The sequence below is a fragment of the Orcinus orca genome, chromosome 2 (assembly GCF_937001465.1).
Source record: "Orcinus orca chromosome 2, mOrcOrc1.1, whole genome shotgun sequence".
In the NCBI taxonomy this organism is placed as follows: domain Eukaryota; kingdom Metazoa; phylum Chordata; class Mammalia; order Artiodactyla; family Delphinidae; genus Orcinus; species Orcinus orca.
The window spans coordinates 93,217,117-93,235,958 of record NC_064560.1 but is presented as its reverse complement, the minus strand read 5'-3'; the positions used below and the strand labels follow the sequence as shown (position 1 = coordinate 93,235,958).

General features: G+C 42.1%; 2 protein-coding genes across 11 annotated transcripts in view; one reads left to right on the top strand and one right to left on the bottom strand.

The window, feature by feature from the left end:
* SLC24A1 (solute carrier family 24 member 1) overlaps positions 1 to 11,483 on the top strand; it is a 42,160-nt gene extending 30,677 nt beyond the window's left edge. For 3 of the 4 annotated variants that reach the window (XM_049705887.1, XM_049705888.1, XM_049705889.1), the window contains 6 exons: positions 1,657 to 1,743; positions 2,826 to 2,917; positions 4,885 to 5,631; positions 6,369 to 6,458; positions 7,556 to 7,722; positions 8,666 to 11,483. In XM_049705887.1, coding sequence (XP_049561844.1) covers positions 1,657 to 1,743; positions 2,826 to 2,917; positions 4,885 to 5,631; positions 6,369 to 6,458; positions 7,556 to 7,722; positions 8,666 to 8,915 — 1,433 coding nt within the window. In that variant the 3' untranslated portion in view covers positions 8,916 to 11,483. The remainder of the gene's footprint in view (positions 1 to 1,656; positions 1,744 to 2,825; positions 2,918 to 4,884; positions 5,632 to 6,368; positions 6,459 to 7,555; positions 7,723 to 8,665) is intronic. The other variant, XM_049705890.1, reaches the window with a different exon arrangement.
* Positions 11,484 to 15,853: 4,370 nt separating this feature from the next.
* Positions 15,854 to 18,842, bottom strand: part of DENND4A (DENN domain containing 4A) — a 132,849-nt gene continuing 129,860 nt past the window's right edge. For all 7 annotated transcript variants that reach the window (XM_033439879.2, XM_033439881.2, XM_049705875.1 and 4 more), the window contains one exon: positions 15,854 to 16,059. In XM_033439879.2, coding sequence (XP_033295770.1) covers positions 15,923 to 16,059 — 137 coding nt within the window. In that variant the 3' untranslated portion in view covers positions 15,854 to 15,922. The remainder of the gene's footprint in view (positions 16,060 to 18,842) is intronic.

Genomic DNA, 18,842 nt, shown 5'->3' with positions numbered 1-18,842 from the left:
ACTTATGTAGTATTTTCTAGGTGCCAGGCACTGGCTTAAGCACATTCATATATAAATTCATTTATTCCTTCAACAACTCTGTAAGATTTTTTTTTTTTTTTTTTGGGCTGCATTGGGGCTTCCTTGCTACGCGTGGGCTTTCTCTAGTTGCGGTGAGCGGGGGCTACTCTTCATTGTGGTGCGCGGGCTTCTCATTGCGGTGGCTTCTCTTGTTGCGGAGCACGGGCTCTAGGCATGTGGGCTTCAGTAGTTGCCGCACACGGGCTCGGTAGTTGTGGCTCACGGGTTCTAGAGCGCAGCCTCAGTAGTTGTGGCACATGGGCTTAGTTGCTCCGCGGCATGTGGGATCTTCCCGGACCAGGGCTCAAACCCGTGTCCCCTGCATTGGCAGGCAGATTCTTAACCACTGTGCCACCAGGGAAGTCACTCCGTAAGATTTTGTAGGTGAAGAATCTGAGGTACAGAGGGTCACCCAGCTGGATCCAAAGCTAGCAAGTGGCAGAACTAGGATTCAAACCGAGGCATCTAGCTCCAGAATCCATGCTAACTTAGCAATATTTAATTGCAGCAGTTAAAGTATTTATTTATTTTGTCTCATGGACTCCCACATCAGTGCTCTATCATATTACTGCCTTTTTAGAGAGGGGACACTGAGGCGTAGAGAGGGTACACAGGCTTCCCAAGGTCACCCAGCACTCACAGGGCAGAGTCAGCCTGGAACCCAGAATAGACCCCATGGCTCCACTTTGCTCTTACCCTTACAGACTGCACAGCTGTGAGGAGGATGCTCGTGAGCTCCTGCACTTCAGTCTCTGTGCCTCTCAGCTTGAAATTACACATGTACAGCACTTTGCTTGTTGCCTGGAACATAGTCATATTGAAAGAGAGTTGACTTCCCCATTTCTCTTTTCTGGAAATCAGGGCAGCACTATTCTGTGCATGATGCTCTGTGGACTGCCAGCAAGGCACAGAGTGTATACAGGGATCTGGAAGGAGACTCTGCTTGGGCTGCAGGTGTCTGGAGTCCAAAGGAGAGTGGCAGGGAACTTGGTGAGCAGCTATTTCCCCTTTCCCACTGGAGAGGGGAGGCTCATGAACATGGCCACCAGTAGTTCCCCTGGAGCCATAGCAAAGCTTCTAGTAAATTCATAGAAATTAAGCTGCAAAGGACCTTACAGACAATCTAGTCCAAAGATGGCAAAAATATCTCCCTGCCATTATTTCTTCATTCCCTGCCCATTGCAGATATCACCAATGAATCATGGTACTCTCCTACCAAGCTTGGACCAGAATTCTCAATTCAGCACTCAAGCAGCCGGCACTTGAGTTCATAAAGGAAATAAATCCTATTTGTTGCCCCCAAATAAAGTAAACCATGTCATTTTTTCGGAAGTAGGCCTAGAGAGGGGAAGTGACTAGCCTAAGTGGCCAACCTAAGGTCATAGCCAGTTAGTGACAATGTAGGGAATTTAAGGTAGAAGTTTGGGAATTGGGCACCATGAACAAGCCTAGGAGGACCAGAGTCCAGATGTTGCAACTTCCAGGCCAGCCTCTTTCCACCTACTTCAGCTGCTCTGTCAGCTGACCAACCTAACTGAATGGTGTAGCAGGGATACTGTGGTCTTGGATAAGATGTGTTTCCTTTCTCATTCACAGCCCGGCCCTCCAAGGACAAGGAGGAGGAGAGCTTGAATCAGGAGGCCAAAGCCAAGCCTCAGGCCAAAGCAGAGAGCAAACCAGAAGGTGAGAGGATGGTGAGACCAGTGGGTTTTCTCCTGCCACCTTCCTCCCTCCTGTCAGCCAGGGACTGGGCGGCCTCCTGGTCTCTCTGAGCCAGTCAGCTGGAGTGATGAGCTGGTGCTCCCCTCCTCCCTGCTGCACTCCGGCCTCCTCCTTCCAGGGTGCTCCCCTCCTGGCGTGGCTGCAGGCCCGGGGGCGGCCCTGTACAGCTCCCTCCGCACTCTCCTCACATGGGGTAGGCAAGGCCTGGCAGGGGTTATTGAACTTCTGTTTCTTTTTTGCTAAATCTTGTCCCAAATGAGATTCTATTGGACTCTATTTCTTCTTCCTGTCACTTCTACACAGTGCTGCTAGGGAATTGGTCTGAGACCAGTGACCCCAGTGAGGGAGGGCCATCGGGGGTCTGGTGATGAAAACATCCAGCATCCGTGTGGCAGCTGGGACATGGTAGTGAGACAGCTACTGCCCAGTGGGCTCTGCACAGCACACCAGGCCTGCCTGATCCACCCAGCAGCTTCGGAGGGAGGGAGGTAGAGCAGCAGTCATTGTTCCCATTCTATAGACAAGGAAACTGAGGCTCAGAGAGGTCAAGTGACTTGCCCAAAGATATATAGCCAAGAAGTGCGAAAGCCTGTACCTAAACCTAGACCTCCAGACTTTCCAGTTCTCCCTCTCCTGCAGTCCTATTCCAAGACTCCCTAGCTGCTGCCTTTGAAATCATCAGGCTCCTCTCATGCAGTTGGTAGCGGGAAGGGTCAGGCGCTGAGAGCTGGGGCTTTGCCCTCTCTTTTAAGCTGTTCACAGTATCCTTGGCTACATTGCCAGGATGGAAATGTCTGAATACAGGGAGAGCAAGGAGAGCCACTTCCCAGCTGTCCTCTCATCTGCAGACATCTCTGTGGACAGGACAGTAACAATTCACATCACATCATTTTCCTTTTCCTGTTAACAAGAAATTCCCCAAACCTTCTGTGACGCTGAAGTGGACAAGTCCAGTAGCCCTGTAACCACTCACACCAGTCTCTGCCAGCTGCCCTCAGAACCTGGCACACTCTTCTGACCTATCCCATGTTTATCCTTTAAAGAGGAGGAGCCAGCCAAGCTCCCTGAGGTCATGGTCACACCAGCCCCTGCTCCAGACGTCAAGGGAGATCAGGAGGAAGATCCTGGCAGTCAGGTAGGCACAAGCCTCTTCCCAGGTGGTGGAATTTGAGAGGCCCAGGGAAGGATTTGCCAATCAAAAATCAGTCCTTCCTGAAGATTGGAAATGCTATTTGAGGTTCATTCCTCTGGTGTAAGCATTGCCCTTTCTTTGAAGATCAAATACCTCATGGGGCCAGTTAATTCACTAATACCTTAGTATGAGTAAGATAATATGTATGAGAATGTGTTGCCAACCTACGTCCAATCAGCTGTGGCAGGGAGAGGTGGCGTGCTTTGACTCCAGTGTGGGAGAAGGGAGCTACCCGTCAGGGGCTATTAGCAGTGACAGTTTTCAGAGAAGAGGGTGCAGGCTGGGCAGACACTCCTGTACCTATCAATTTAAATGACTTGTCGTTTCCTCCAAGAAGCCTTCTCTCCTGATGAGGGTGGGGAAGGGAGGGCAGAAATTATTTCAGACTCAAGTCTTCTCACTCTTCATTTCCAACTGAAAGCACAGGCCTCATGGATATTAATATTTGACTTCTTCATTGGGTGCTCTGAACGCTGGTTGCATATTAGAATAATTTGGGGAAGCTTTAAAAACTGCCCAGGGCCCACTTTCAACCAATTAAGTCAGGATATCTGGGTTGGGTCCTTGGGCATGAATGTTTTAAAATCCTCTAGGTGATTTTAATATGCAGCAGAGTTGAGAATCATTGGGCAGTGTTGGGGGTTGGCAGTGTCATGAAATTTGTTATGGATGACGTACTCTATGAGCACACAGCCCAGGTCATTTGCTCAAGGGATTGGACCAGCACATTGGTATAGGTCATTTAGGAGCCTAATCTGAGGACCCTCAGAATCAATGGCTTTCAGAGTGAGTGGAGTCAGTCCATGGTTCCCACACACCGGTCTATAGATGCATTTATTAGAAGCACTTGTGAGCATATTAAAAGAGATTCCTGGCTTCCAGTCCTAGAGATTATACTTCAGTTGGTTCGGGGGGCAAGGAAATCTGTATTTCTAATAAGCTCTCAGGCTACCAGGTTTGGGAACCAAAGATCTCATTCGGCCCTGGCATTTGCAGAGCAGGGTAGCTTGGTGGTTAAGAGGCCAAGAGTTGGACTGTCCATATTCCAATCCCAGCTTCATCACTTACAAACTGTGTGGACCATAAGCAAGTTATTTAACTACTCTGTACCCTAGTTTCTTCATCTGTCAGATGGATTTAGTTCTGCCTATATCATAAATTAATTGATTCATGAAACATACTAAGTGCTAGTTGTTATGATTATTATTATACCACTTAGCATGATGCCTGGCACATAAATACCCTCAGAAAATAGATATCCTCCTCGTCATCATCATTTTACACATATAAGGTAATAGAGCAGTTGAGGAGTTTTAATGGACTCAGCAATGTGATGTAACCACCAAAAGATACCATGTCATTTTAGGCAACATTATTGGAAGCACAGTATCTAAAATAAGGGGGGTGATAACCCTGTTTGACTCTGTGAAGTGTTCTGTGTTGTTTTAGAAGCCTCCTCATGGGATATAAGCTAACTAGAATGAGTTCACCAAGAAGGACAGGAGGCTTTAGGCCATAGTATGGGGGAACCATAGAAGGATCTGGGAATCTTAACCCAGGGAAGAGAGCTGTCTCATGGAAGAGTGTTATGTATGGCTCCCAAGAGTAAACCTATACACAGGAGGTAGAACTTTGGTATAAATATGACTTCAAACCAATCAGAGTTGTCAAGATGACAGAAACTGCTTTAGGTGGTGAGTTCTCCATCCCTAGAAATGATCAAATAAAGACCAGACCACCACTGGGTAGGAATGTTGTGAAGGGAATTTTGCTGAATGATTGCACTAGGTTCTTCCTCATACTCAAGCTTTTAGATACATTCTGAGAACAACAAAAAATGTGGGGAAAAACTGTGGGGAGAAACAAGCAGGGCAGTTATTTCCCATTAATCTGTTGGCTTTGGATTGCAGGGAGATGTGGCTGAAGCTGAGAGCACAGGTGAAAGGACAGATAACGAGGTTAAAACTCCTGGTGAAGGTGAAAATGGAGAGCAAAGTGGAGGTGAAGCTCAACCAGAAGGTGAAGGTGAAGAAAAAGGAGAGAATGAAAGTGAAGGTGACATCCAGGCAGAAAGGAAAGGAGAGAATGAAAGTGAAGGTGACATCCAGGCAGAAAGGAAAGGAGATGATGAAGGTGAAGGTGAAATCCAAGCAGGAGAAGATGGTGAAATGAAAGGTGATGAAGGTGACCTCCAGGCAGAAAGGAAAGGAGATGATGAAGGTGAAGGTGAAATCCAAGCAGGAGAAGATGGTGAAATGAAAGGTGATGAAGGTGACCTCCAGGCAGAAAGGAAAGGAGATGATGAAGGTGAAGGTGAAATCCAAGCAGGAGAAGATGGTGAAATGAAAGGTGATGAAGGTGAAACTGGAGAGCAGGAATTGAACGCTGAAAATCAAGATGAAGCCAAAGAAGATGAGAAAGGTATAGATGGTGAAGAGGAAGGTGATGGAGGTGAGAGTGAAGACGAAGAGGAGGAGGAGGAGGAGGGAGAGGAGGAGGAGGAGGAGCAGGAGGAGGAGGAGGAGGAGCAGGAGGAGGAGGAGGAGGAGCCTTTGTCCCTGGAATGGCCTGAGACCAGGCAGAAGCAAGCCATTTACCTCTTTCTTCTGCCCATTGTGTTCCCACTGTGGCTGACGGTGCCCGACGTCCGGAGGCTGGTGAGTTTGCCCAGCTGTCCCCAAGCTATCTGTCCCCAGGGAGGCTGTGGGGTCTCTCGGCACTCCCCCTCAAGAGGACGGAAGGGACAGGACAAACCAGCTTGACAGGGCTCAACTACAGAGAGGATCTGGGATGGAATCTGCAGCTCTAGTGGGGACCATGCACCTAAGGGGACACACTGATGGGCTTGGGAGGCCTCAGAATGTGCTTGTTTCCATCGCTATAAGCAACGTGAACTAACCCCTCCTCGAATTCTCAGTTTTCTTGATTTTAATATGGGAATGATGCCACTGCACACCCTCCACATTGCACAGGGATATTGTGAAACCCCAGGGTGATAGGTGCTGTTTCTACCCAGTATTCCTGTTTATAAGGAAAGGTCTGACTAACATACTCCACCCAAAGGGGAACCATATTGTGTCTCTGGGTCCAGAGAGGGGTGGGGTGGGGAGAGGTTGCTGAAGCCAAACCAGGTACCTAGATTGGTCTGGTTCCAGGGCAAGCAGGCAGCTCTCTTCAGTTTGGCAACTGCTGAACCCCCTCCTGTGTGGACTCCCCTATGGGCCACCAACCCCATCTTTCTCAAGGTCCTCACTGGAGACAGAGATGGAAGCTCAAACTTCTCCACATCCTCTCCATGACTCCTCCAGCAGATCTCTTCACTGATACTGGGGCTCCCTCAGAAGGGCCAGAGACCTTTAGCCTCTGCAACTTATTTCTCTTCCTTTTCAAACAGGAGGCTAGGAAATTTTTTGTTATCACCTTCCTGGGATCCATCATGTGGATAGCCATGTTCTCATACCTCATGGTGTGGTGGGCTCACCAGGTGAGTGTGCGGCAGGAACTAAATCCTGCATTAGCAGGTCAAAAGGACTTTTTCCCTTCAGGGTGAATTTCTGGTACGCAGGGAATAGCGAGAACCAAGTGAATTTGTAGTTTATATATTGTAAAGGCTAAAAAGTAGACTTTATATTCCAGGGAATGTAGTGCTTTTCAGGTGTGGCTCTTCTGTCTTGTAGCGTGACAGAAGGCCCTTCACAACCTGATCTAGTTGACCATTCCTTCTTAGCATTATCCCCTGCTTCCTCTGTTCTGTATCCCACACTTCTCTCCACCTGGTGACATCGTACACACTCGTGAGAGCAAGCTCAGTGTTGCCTCCTTTCTGGCGTTTAATCAGTCTTCTGAGTGCTTAATGGCTTTGCTGTTCTACCTAGAATATTGCACTTAAGCACAGAGCTGTATTATTATTATTATTATTTTAAATATTTATTTATTTGGCTGCATGGGTCTTAGTTGCAGCACGCGGGATCTTTCGTTGAGGCACGCAGGCTCTCTAGTTGTGGCGCAGGGGCTTAGTTGCCCCGTGGCAAGTGGGATCTTAGGTCCCCGACCAGGGATTGAACCCACATCCCCTGCATTGGAAGGCGGATCCTTAACCACTGGACCAGCAGGGAAGTCCCTGTATTATTATTTACATGCTTTTCTCTTTCAAGCTGAGAGTAGGGTCAGTGTTGTACTGCTCATACTTCTCCCTCCAGCCTCTAAAAAGTTCCTGGCACATAGCAGGTGTCCGTGGTTCTGGAAATGGAAACTTGACACCAAGAAGCCTTTGGAGGAGCAGTTCTTTTGGGAAGGTAGAGGTGTTGTAGTTGGAATGACAGTAAGTGGTATCATAGGTGGACTTTTACTCCAGTTTAGAAAAGAGCAGCATCATTCCCTGAAGCTTTGAGCAGGGGTCCTGTTCTTTCTCTCCATGGCCCATCTCCCCAGCTGTTAGTTCTGCTGTGACCCTACCTCACTCAGGCCAAGGGAACGTGAACTCTGTGGAAGGGTTGGTTTTGCACAAAGTAGTATGTGGTTGGTGCTTTGAAGAGCCTCAGATTTTTCACTTGGTTTCTCATTACTGTTACTATTTACCAGGTTGGTGAAACAATAGGGATTTCTGAAGAGATTATGGGCTTGACAATCCTAGCAGCAGGCACATCAATTCCTGACCTCATCACCAGTGTGATTGTCGCTCGGAAAGGCCTGGGAGACATGGCCGTGTCAAGCTCTGTGGGCAGTAACATATTTGATATCACCGTGGGGTGAGTGGCAAAGTTGCTTTCTAGGGCATGATATGTATGACTGGCAAACACTGTGTTGGCTCTGTCTGCTGGTTTTTTGCTCCATTCATTATACATGGAATAAAAGGGCATTTATGTTATTAGCTTCTGCCAGGCAACAAAGTATCCTCCCTTCATTCATCACAGCCAGATAGGATAACAGAACTAAAATGCTGCCTGAAATGTAACTGACTAGAATTTATAGATGAATTGAAAAATGAAGTCCATTAAATTCCATTACCAAATACAAACGCTCTGCTCACCGACCCCCAAGGTGGAGGAGGTGGGGTTGGAAGAAGCAGTGACTCAGTCTTACTTCCTGACATTCTTGCTTCTTTGCATTTGGACTCCTGCTGGCTCAGAGGTTCTAAAAGCATTTTGTATAAACAAACAAATGCTGCTTACTCCTGTATGGGTTTGCTTACCCCGCTCCTCCCAACCTCGTCAGAGCAGAGTGTCCGTGCTATTTTCATTTCCCCAATCATGTTCTGGATGTGGGTGGTGGCTTTGGTTTCCTTAATTTGTATATGTGTGTGCTTGCAGGGTGGGGCAGGTAAGAGGGCATAGGAGAGCCCTGATCACTAATGAATGTAAGGAAATGTTATCCTGAGCTAGGCCTTATTCTGATTTAGAGAGTCACACATCTACCAATTTAGGTTAGTCATACAGAAGTCATGAAGTATGACGAAAACAAACTCAGAACCAGAAAACCTGTTTTAATCTTAGCCTCTCCCAGTTATCAGCTGTGAGTACTTGGGCACATAATTCCCTGAACCTTAGTTTTCTCACCTGTGAAATGAATGTTTTCTGCTCTGTTTCACAGGTTTGTGTAAAAATGAGTGCTTTGTAAATTGTAAAATACTGTTAAGTATATGGCATGATTATAAACATTAAGAATATTCACACTGTTTCTTCCATCTTGCAGCCTGCCCCTTCCTTGGATGCTTTTCTCTTTTATCAATGGATTACAGCCTGTTCCTGTCAGTAGCAATGGCTTGTTTTGTGCCATTGTTTTGCTTTTTCTCATGCTCCTGTTTGTGATCTCTTCAATTGCATTATGCAAATGGAGAATGAACAAGATCCTGGGCTTTACCATGTTCCTCCTGTACTTTGTATTCCTGATAATCAGTGTGATGTTAGAAGATCGAATCATATCCTGTCCTGTGTCTGTCTAAGTCAGTCACTGTTGCTCAAAATGGACACGGATCAGAAAACCATGCCAGAAGTTACTGTACCACTTGTTACATTAAAGAATGAACATGATCCAGGAGAGTGAACTAAGTGGGCAGGAGCCTCTGATGTGGATGTGATCGGGACTGAAGTTTATCCTTGGAAAACACCTGCAGCTCATTGTGGATTAGGACTCTTTGGAGGGGTGGAGCTCCTACCACCCCTGATGCAGACAGCTAACACATGGAGGCCAGCAGAAGGACCCAAGTCAGAGGATTTTCTAAAATGAGATATTTGGGAGTGAGGGTTGGGACAGGTACCTTAGCAATCAGATAAGCTCCCATGTTCACAGTTCCCTGATTATTCCTGAAGGGCTGCTGATGCAAAAGATGCAGGTGTGGTCTCCATCTCACCCTCCTGGCCCCTGCCCCCAGCACATGCTGCAGTTTACTGTCTCCTCTTTTTCTGTTCAAAACATGTGGTTCTATCAGATTTGTATTCATTACAGGTTCAGTTACTGGTGAGTTTAAAGGAGCAAAGTCTATAGGAAAAAAAGTATAACAAGAATCAATTATCATTACACACTGTAGTCCAGTAAAATGTGTACCAATATTTTATAGCTTAAAAAGGAGGACTACATATGCTCTCGTTGTATTTCTGAAAAGTCAAATTAAAATAAGCAGCTCAAGAAATTAAAATTCATAATTTGCCCTTCAATTGGAAGATGTAGGTATTAGGGAAGGAGAACTACTCTGAGGGCTATTTAAAAACATGTATTTATTAGGAAATCCAAGTTAGTGTTGTCTCCATCAGGTGGGTCACCTTGAGGGATTAGACATTCTAACAAAGCTGTCCTGGCTCTGTGCCCCTCCCCTCTCATATTCTCACCCAACAGTGACAGCTGCACGAGTGAGTGAGAAACAGAGTAATTTTTAAAAAGAGTCTGAAGTCAGGAGAGCCAAATCTGGTTTACAAAGTAAGAGATCCAGCGGGGCAATGCTATTTTTGTATGTCATCCTCAATAGGATTATAAAACAAGAAGATTGATTTCTTGTGTGGCTTACAAGTGGATATTAAGGCGATTACAAAGGAGAAATTCCAAAAATGCTTAAACAATGACAAGATGGTAAGGAAAAGAGTATTACTACTTCCACGGTAGCTGATGTAAAGGACACCTGTGTGTTTTTTAAAAAATTATTTAATTAATTTAATTTTGGCTGCGTTAGGTCTTCGTTGCTGCATGCGGGCTTGCTCTAGTTGTGGTGAGTGGGAGCTACTCTTTGTTGCGGTGTGCGGGCGTCTCATTGCGGTGGCTTCTCTTGTTGAGGAGCACGGGCTCTAGGCGCGTGGGCTTCAGTAGTTGTGGAATGTGGGCTCTAGAGTGCAGGCTCAGTAGTTGTGGCCCACAGGCTTAGTTGCTCCGCGGCATGTTGGATCTTCCCAGACCAGGGCTCGAACCCATGTGCCCTGTATTGGCAGGTGGATTCTTAACCACTGCGCCACTAGGGAAACCCGACACCTGTGTTTTTAAAAATTGTGTGGTTAAACATTTCAGGTGGAAGTTGAAGTGCTTGTATATTAAATACCACTGCTTGCTGCTTTTACTGGCATCAGGTTAAGGGGCACATTAAAAATGAAACAGTGTGGTGGTTACAAAGCAAAAGGAGCTGAGGTGAATGTAGTTTAGGATGGTAAATATCGCTTTAATTAGAAACATGAGAGAGGATTCACTGAAGACTGGAAGATAGCAGGACAAGTGTGATGTGGGAAAAAAACCAAACATTTTGGTGTTGAAAGGCTGTGTTCAAAGTACTTCAGTCCATAATCCATCTTTTAAGACGGGCTGGTTAATTTAATTCATGGCCTCACTCCAGGACTCACATTCTTTGGAAATGACTTTCACTAAATTTCAATAAATTGTGAGTCCCAATGATATTTTACAAAAATGGACGTGTTCGTCCATATCTTTAGGTTATTTAGTCAGAATGCTCGAGAGAAGACTGATGAAGAATATGGGATCATGTTCACATTCCATATTCTTAAATTAGTTATCCTCATTCCTGATGCTGCCGCACTGCCTGGTCTCCATATGCCATGGCCTAAGAACAGGAGGAGAGAGCAGTGCCTATGGAAGGGAGATCCCAATACCAACACTCTGGGCACCAATCTGGTATCTGCCACCAACCTCAGCTGGTCTCGAGGATGTCACCTCCTCACTGACAGCCTGGGAGCTGGTGCTCTTCCCCAAAACGACTTATGAGGAGTGATGGACGGTGAAACATCCTGTAAAGGTAAAGTGCTAGGCTGCCATTTGATGATTAAAATCGACTCTAATGGTTGAATATCATTTTTCTGATCCGTTTGCTAAATTTCTGGCATTCCTCTTTGCCTAGAAAGGAAGTTCTGACTTCACACTATGTAGAAAAGAGTCAAAAACAAAAATGAAGGCTGGGTCTTGATGGATGAGCAGCTGGTGGGGAGAAAGGAGATTTCAGGGAGATGGAAAACTTACGTAACTTCTAAAAGATCAATTTGTTATGCTTGAAATAAAAAATTTTGCAATCCATTATAAATCTACAATTTATTAAAATTGTGCTTTTTTTTTTTTTTTTGCGGTACGCGGGCCTCTCACTGTTGTGGCCTCTCCCGTTGCGGAGCACAGGCTCCGGACGCGCAGGCTCAGCGGCCGTGGCTCACGGGCCCAGCCGTTCCGCGGCATGTGGGATCTTCCCGGACCGGGGTACGAACCCATGTCCCCTGCATCGGCAGACTCTCAACCACTGCACCACCAGGGAAGCCCAAAATTGTGCTGTTTTAGAGGTAAAGTACCATCTTAAAATGTCAAGATAATGGTTAGCTGGTCCTCTCATTTGATGGGCAAGATGTTCTGTGTAGCTAGTTACATGGGACAAATTCTAGGTCTTTCATTCAGCAAGAAAGTCAGAACTGTCCTACGTGAGTGTCTAAATTGGAAGGAAGTGGCTGCACAGATGATTTCTCCTTCATTCCCCTTGAGGCTGCATTTCCTTGAAGGCCCTGGTGATAGGTTTGGGCCAAATTCATAAAAATGTAAAACTCTTCCTAATTTAATGGGTTAAGATTCTGTGTAGTACCAGGAAAAAAAGGATGTATTCCAAATTTTAAAAAATTAGTATATGTTTAAATGGTTGCTGTACATTATGAACATTATATTGTACTCATCAACAGATCTGAAAATGCTTCTATCAAATTATAGGCTTGGCCTTTTGTGATACTCTGAAAGTATTATAAAAATTCTATATCCTAATAATCATTTAAAGATAAGTACCAAAAGGGGCAAGAATTGGAATTTAATATTTAAGACACAGCCTGGTAGATACATTTGAAGAACTGGTTGGCCTAATGGGCCACAGAATATCCTTGGTTCTGGCCCCCTTCTTTGTGGGAGGGTCCCCCTGCGGGTGCAGCTTGCAGTGTATTTTGGGCCTGGTTCCTATGAAAGGTACAAAGAGAGGGCCAATGATCTGGGTTGTCCATCCCTGTGGGGTCACTAGAACCAGGCAGGACACCCTGGTCTAAGGCTGCCCGTACAACCAAAGCATACTTCTGGTCCTCAGGCCCTTAACTGTGATGAGCCGGCCAATCTGGAGAATTTCATTTACAGAAAATTCCATCAGTTGCTCCAATGGTTTTATCACAGTACTGTGTTTGAAAAGAAAATCTTTAAATACAAAAGGAAGGAGCCATCCAAATGAACAGCAACTGTGGAAAGGCTGCAGTAACTTTATCAGAAGAGTCTGTTATCTTACACAGACTTTTTGAATCAGAGACAGAAATTCCTATATTAATTTGTCCAATACTAATTTTGTAAACAAAAATAATTAAGCCAGCAAATGTACTTACTTTGGGGTCAGAGAAAGAGGGCAGTATGAAGGGATAAGAAGAAGATACCAAGTACTGAGAGTATTAAGGTAAACTGGTATGCAGCTACCAGAGAATTCAATTCTGAAATAAAACTTTGTCTTGTATCCAAACAGGAAGGGCAGAGCATGCTAAGACTAGCACAAAGGCAGACCAAGGACCCTCTCAAAGAGGCAGCGTACTCTTTCCCTTCCTGCTCTGAGATAAAGTGCCTAATAGCAGCTTTCAAGTTCTAGTGGGAGAAACAAAAATAAAGCTGGGCAATCGCACATTACCATACAAATGGTTATTTTCTTACCATATACTTACAAAATATGTAGAAGTACAACATAACTTTTATATGCAGCAGGCTGACACTTGCTAGCTGCACTAAAGTATCATAGTAATTACCAGCATGAAATAAAATAAAATAAGCATATCACCTAAAATGTTGAACCAACATTTTCAGGGGCTATTTCTCTACAAAGAAAAATGGAAAGCCATTTTAAGAAAACGTTAAAATAAAATAAGCTAATGGCTTTAGGGTTTTAAAGCAAAAATCCTCCCCACAAAATAAGAAAAAAAAAAAAAAGACAAAAATCAGAATATGACCAGACTGCATAACTCCCTAACAGGAGGAAGAAACTGAATATTGAAATATGATATAAAATACAAATGTATGACATTCAAAACACAATGGGAGGAAGTAGTAAACAAGTTGTACCAGGACATGGCATGATTTATTTTCAACTAGTAAACAGATAAACAAAACTAAGAGTAAGAAAATAAAAGACAGATAATGTAGCAAAAGGGTATTTCTCTCTAACATGATTGGCCATGATTCTCTAAAATGTATGGTCAACAGAGATAAAATTGAAGAAAAGTTTGTATGGAGTTATTTCAAAGGATGATCTACATTTTAATTTTCTTTTGATCAAGGTTTACCACTCTCTATTCATGTTTTAGGTTTTATTTTTAAAGAGTAAATTTGTGCAAATAATATTCCCTGGGGATTGAAAATAGGGGAAATAAAACCCAGTCAAAAGTAGAAACAAAACTTGGTGTCAGGGGAAGGAGATAAAAATTACATTCACTTTTCCAAATGAGTCTGAACCATAAAGAATGGGCTTTACCTTACTTTTTTTGGTCAGATATTTGAAATCAATAAACTGTTATTCATATATATTGCTTGTGTTAAAGAAAAGATAATCAATAGTGAAAGCTGTTCTTATACAAACAATAACAAAAAACCAGAATAGAACCCCAGAATTCTGTTCGGAGGGATGTTTGTCACTAATGCCAAAAGCCTCATCTATCAAATGTTTCTCTCCTTTGACAACTTTGAAATGACTGTGACTTAGAGAACGTAAGACTGAATTAGAATGTGAAGCGTGGACCTGAATAGGAAGGAAGGATAAGACAAGAGTGGTATTTACAAAAGAGAGGCAGATACATGTGCACAGCACCAGACTTTTCAAGTAAGCAAGTTCAGCGCCAAACTAACTGAACTAAAATTTTACATTTTTAAACTTTCCCCATTATTTCCCAGAGTAGAAAGCTGTGAAATGTTTTAGCTTGGTGCTATTCACTAGTGGGATGAACTCAAGTGTTTTTTCTACAGCTGAACTGGTTCTTAGTCTCAGGACTTTAAGGTATCTCCAGTCCAACGTGTCCTGAACTCTGCCGGCTTCTACACATCTAATTTAGGACCTTTCATTTTTTCCTTCTTTGAAATTGGCTAGAGAATTCCTTCATTATGACAATGTGTTCAAACACACACCACATGAACACACTGAAAATCTATAAATAATTCTAACAGCCAAAGGATACTTTTTTATCAGAATTACCCAAAGAAAGTGATATTAGAAATAATGCGACTACAAATATTTTTTAAGATTCTATTTAATACCCATGGTACTTAAACATTCAATTTACTGTCTATTTCTGGATATTGCTGGATTTTAGATTCCATAAACCAGATTCTGAAGGCTTATTGAAAAAGCCAGGTTCCTCAATATGGGAAATTCTATCTGGCTGTACTTTTAGAGAGTTATTATTTTTCTACTTTTGAAAAAATATTTTGAATATTTATATATAATATATATATATATATAATATTAACAGAATACTCCAATAGGTCATATTCCAGATAAACATACTACAATTTGCATCATACCCAATATTTTAGATATTAAAATAAAGGTAGAATTTGGGATAAACTGTCTGACATATTTCCTAGCATAAGTGTTCATGTAGAATATTAGAATTTAAATTGATATTTGGCTCTATAAGCTATTTTCCCTGTGTATTGTATGTATCTATTAGCAATAGAGAAAATTTTGGAATCATGGTATATTGAACCTGATTTTACAGAAGCAGATTTGGAACCTCTCTGGCTCTCCTTCCACAAGGCTCAGTGAGTCAGTCTGGGCAATGCACACCCTTGCCATGACTCACCCACTGCAGCCAGGCTCAGGAGTACTAATATGCGATCCTAGGACAACACTGACACTAGCGCTGACATTTCTGAATCATTCTTCTAAGTAGTAAAAAAAGTATAGATATACATATAGAGATCTGCAGCTGTACTAATTAATTCAAATAGCAGCAGACAAGGAAAATAAGCACTTAATTACCTTGCTTCATAAGATTAAGTTCATTTTGTTTGCTATATTAAGTTTAAAAATTAAAAAAATATCAACTTATTATAAACAAGTTAAAATATGTATAATACAACTTCACGGTCAAAACATTTGAGTAGTCTATGAAAACAGGGGATACTTTGTTCTTACATTTGTTTAAGTTCCATACATGATTTTTCAATCTGTCTCTTCCAAAAGAATCCATAAAACAGTTGTCTTATTCTATGGGAACCAATTTTGTTTATGGATTTTTTCATCACAAAAATACTTAATTACTTGTACGGGAGAAGAAAAAACAAAGAAATGGGAAACAAAGTAGCTCTCTCCCACTTGTTAGTATTTTCTTAAGACACTCTGTACATAAACTATCTGAACTTCCTGAACCATTTACAAATGCATTTTCAAAAATTGAAGAAAAAAGGTTAGAGTCTAAAAGTGTTATTTTATACACTGACTACACAATACATATTGAAAAAATACACACACATATCTTAAAGATAAGGTTCTCCAAAGGTTTTTCGACATTCCATCACTCCTGTACTTGGTGGTCTATCACAGTTGTGAGTACTCTTGACTTGACTAGGTGTGAGGCGATCATATGCCACCTTGTACTCTTTATCAAATGCATCTGCAAAAATTCAAAAAGAAATAAAGGCACAAAGAAATTTATATTTGATATTATCAGCAATCAAGTTCTTGTAATACTACAGAACCACAAAATTAGAAGCCAAGAAGGAATCTCTAGGTCATTTCTGCCAACATAGAATTTCAGAGCTGGAATGGGGACCTTAGAGTCCGTAGCATTTAGAGCTAGGTTACACAGACCACTGAAATGTGAAGTACTAAGATGTCAACTGATTAAAATTCTTCTTTCCCAAATTAAAAAATTTTGGTAAAATACATATAAAATTTACCATCATAACCATTTTTAAGTGCACAGTTCTGTGGTATACATACAGTTCTGTGGTATACATTCACAGTTCTGAATGTATACATATATTCATAATGTTGTGCAATCATCACCACCGTCCATCTCCATAACTCTTTTCACCTTGTGAAACTGAAACTCTATACCCATTAAATAATAATACTCCTCTCCCCTCCCCCCAGCTCCTGTCAACTCTAATTCTACTTCTGTCTCTATGATTTTGGCTTCTTTAAGTACTTCTTAAGTGGAATCATACAGTATTTGTCTTTTTGTGACTGGCATATTTCACTTAATATAATGTCTTCAAGGTTCATTCATGTTGTAGCATATGTCAGAATTTCTTTTCTTTTTTAAGGCTGAATAATAGTTCACTGTATGTATATATCCCATTTTGCTTATACACTCATCCTTCAATGGACACTTGGGTTGCTTCCACATTTCAGCTATTATGAATAAGACTGCTATAAACATGAGTATACTAATATCTCTTTGAGACCCTGCTTTCAATTCTTCAGGGTATATACCCAGAAGTGAAATTGTTGGATAATGTGGAAATTCTATATTTAATTTTTTAAGGGAAATGCCATATTGTTTTCGACAGCAGCTATACCATTTTATATTACTACTAACAATGCGCAAGGGTTCCAATTTTTTCATATCCTTATTTTCCAGAAAATAACCAACACATAATTTTCTGGGTTTTTGATAGTAGCCATTCTATCTAATGGTATGAGATGGTATCCCATTGTAGTTTTTTTTTTTTTTTTTTTTGCGGTACGCGGGCCTCTCACTGTTGTGGCCTCTCTCGTTGTGGAGCACAGGCTCTGGACGCACAGGCTCAGCGGCCATGGCTCACGGGCCTAGCCGCTCCACGGCATGTGGGATCTTCCAGGACCGGGGCACGAACCCGTGTCCCCTGCATCGGCAGGCGGACTCTCAACCTGTGCGCCACCAGGGAAGCCCTGATACCACCTTTTGATGCACAGAAATCTTTAATTTTCATGATGCCCCATTTGCCTATTTTTTCTTTTGTTGCCTGTACCTTGGGTGTCATATCCAAGAAATCCCTGACAAATCCATGTCATGAAGCTTTTGTCCTATGTTTTCTTCTAATAGTTTTATAGTTTTAGGACTCACATTTAGGTATTCAACCCATTTTGAGTTAATTTTTGTATAAGGGTCCAACTTCATTCTTTTGTTAAGTGGATATCCCATTTTCCCAGAACAATTTATTGAAAAGACTGTCTTTACCCCACAGAATGGTCTTGGCATTCTTGTCAAAAATCATTTTTTTTTTTTTAACATCTTTATTGCAGAATAGTTGCTTTACAATGTTGTGTAATTTTCTGTTGTATAACAAAGTGATTCAGCTATACATATACATATATCTGCATATCCCCTCCCTCTTGAGTGTCCCTCCCACCCTCCCTATCCCACCCCTCTAGGTGGTCAGTCAGAAAGAGAAAAATCATTTTTACCATAAATGTGAGGGTTTATTTCTGGGCTGTCTATTCTATTCCACTGGTCTATATGTCTGTCTTTATGCCAGTACCACACTGTTTTGATTACTGTAGCTTTGCTGTAAGTTTTGAAATCAGTTAGTGTGAGTCCTCCAGATTTGTTCTTTTTGAGATTGTTTTGGCCACTTGGGGTCCCTTGAGATTCCATAAATTTTAGGATGGGTTTTTCTATTTCTATAAAAAACATCATTGGGGTTTTGACAGCAATTGCACTGAATCTGTAGATTGAGTAGTACTGATATCTTAAGCATATTAGTCTTCTAATTTATGAACGTGGGGTATGTTTCCATTCATTCACAGGATCTTTAATTTCTTTGAGCAATGTTTGTAATTTTCATTGTACAAGTCTTTCACCTCCTTGGTTAAACAAGCTCCTAAGTATTTTATTCTTTTTGATGCTACTGTAAATGGAATTGCTTTCTTAATTTCATTTTGGATTATTCATTGCTAGTTACAGAAATTCAGCTGATTTTTGTATCTTGATCTTATATCCTACAACCTTGCTGAATTCATTTATTAACTCTAATATTTTGGGATTTTTGTTTTGTTCTATTTTGATCTGGTGTGGAATCTCTAGGGTTTTCTATACATAAGATCATGTTGTTTATAAATATAGTTTAACTTCTTCCTTTCCAATCTGGATGCCTTTTATTTCTTTTTCTTGCCTAGCAGCTCCAGCTAGAACTCCCAGTACAATGTTGAATAGAAGTGGTGGAAGAAGGCATCCTCTTCTTGTTCTGGATCTTAAAGGGAAGACTTCCTGTTTTGCACCATTGAGTATGATTTTAACTGTGGGTTTTTCACAAATGCCCTTTATCAGGTTGAGGATGTTCCCTTCTATTCCTAGTTTGTTGAATTTTATCAAATGCTTTTTCTGTGTCTATTGAGACATCATGTGGTTTTTGTCTTTCATTCTATTAATATGGTGTATTACATTGATGGAGTTTTTTATGTTGAACCAAC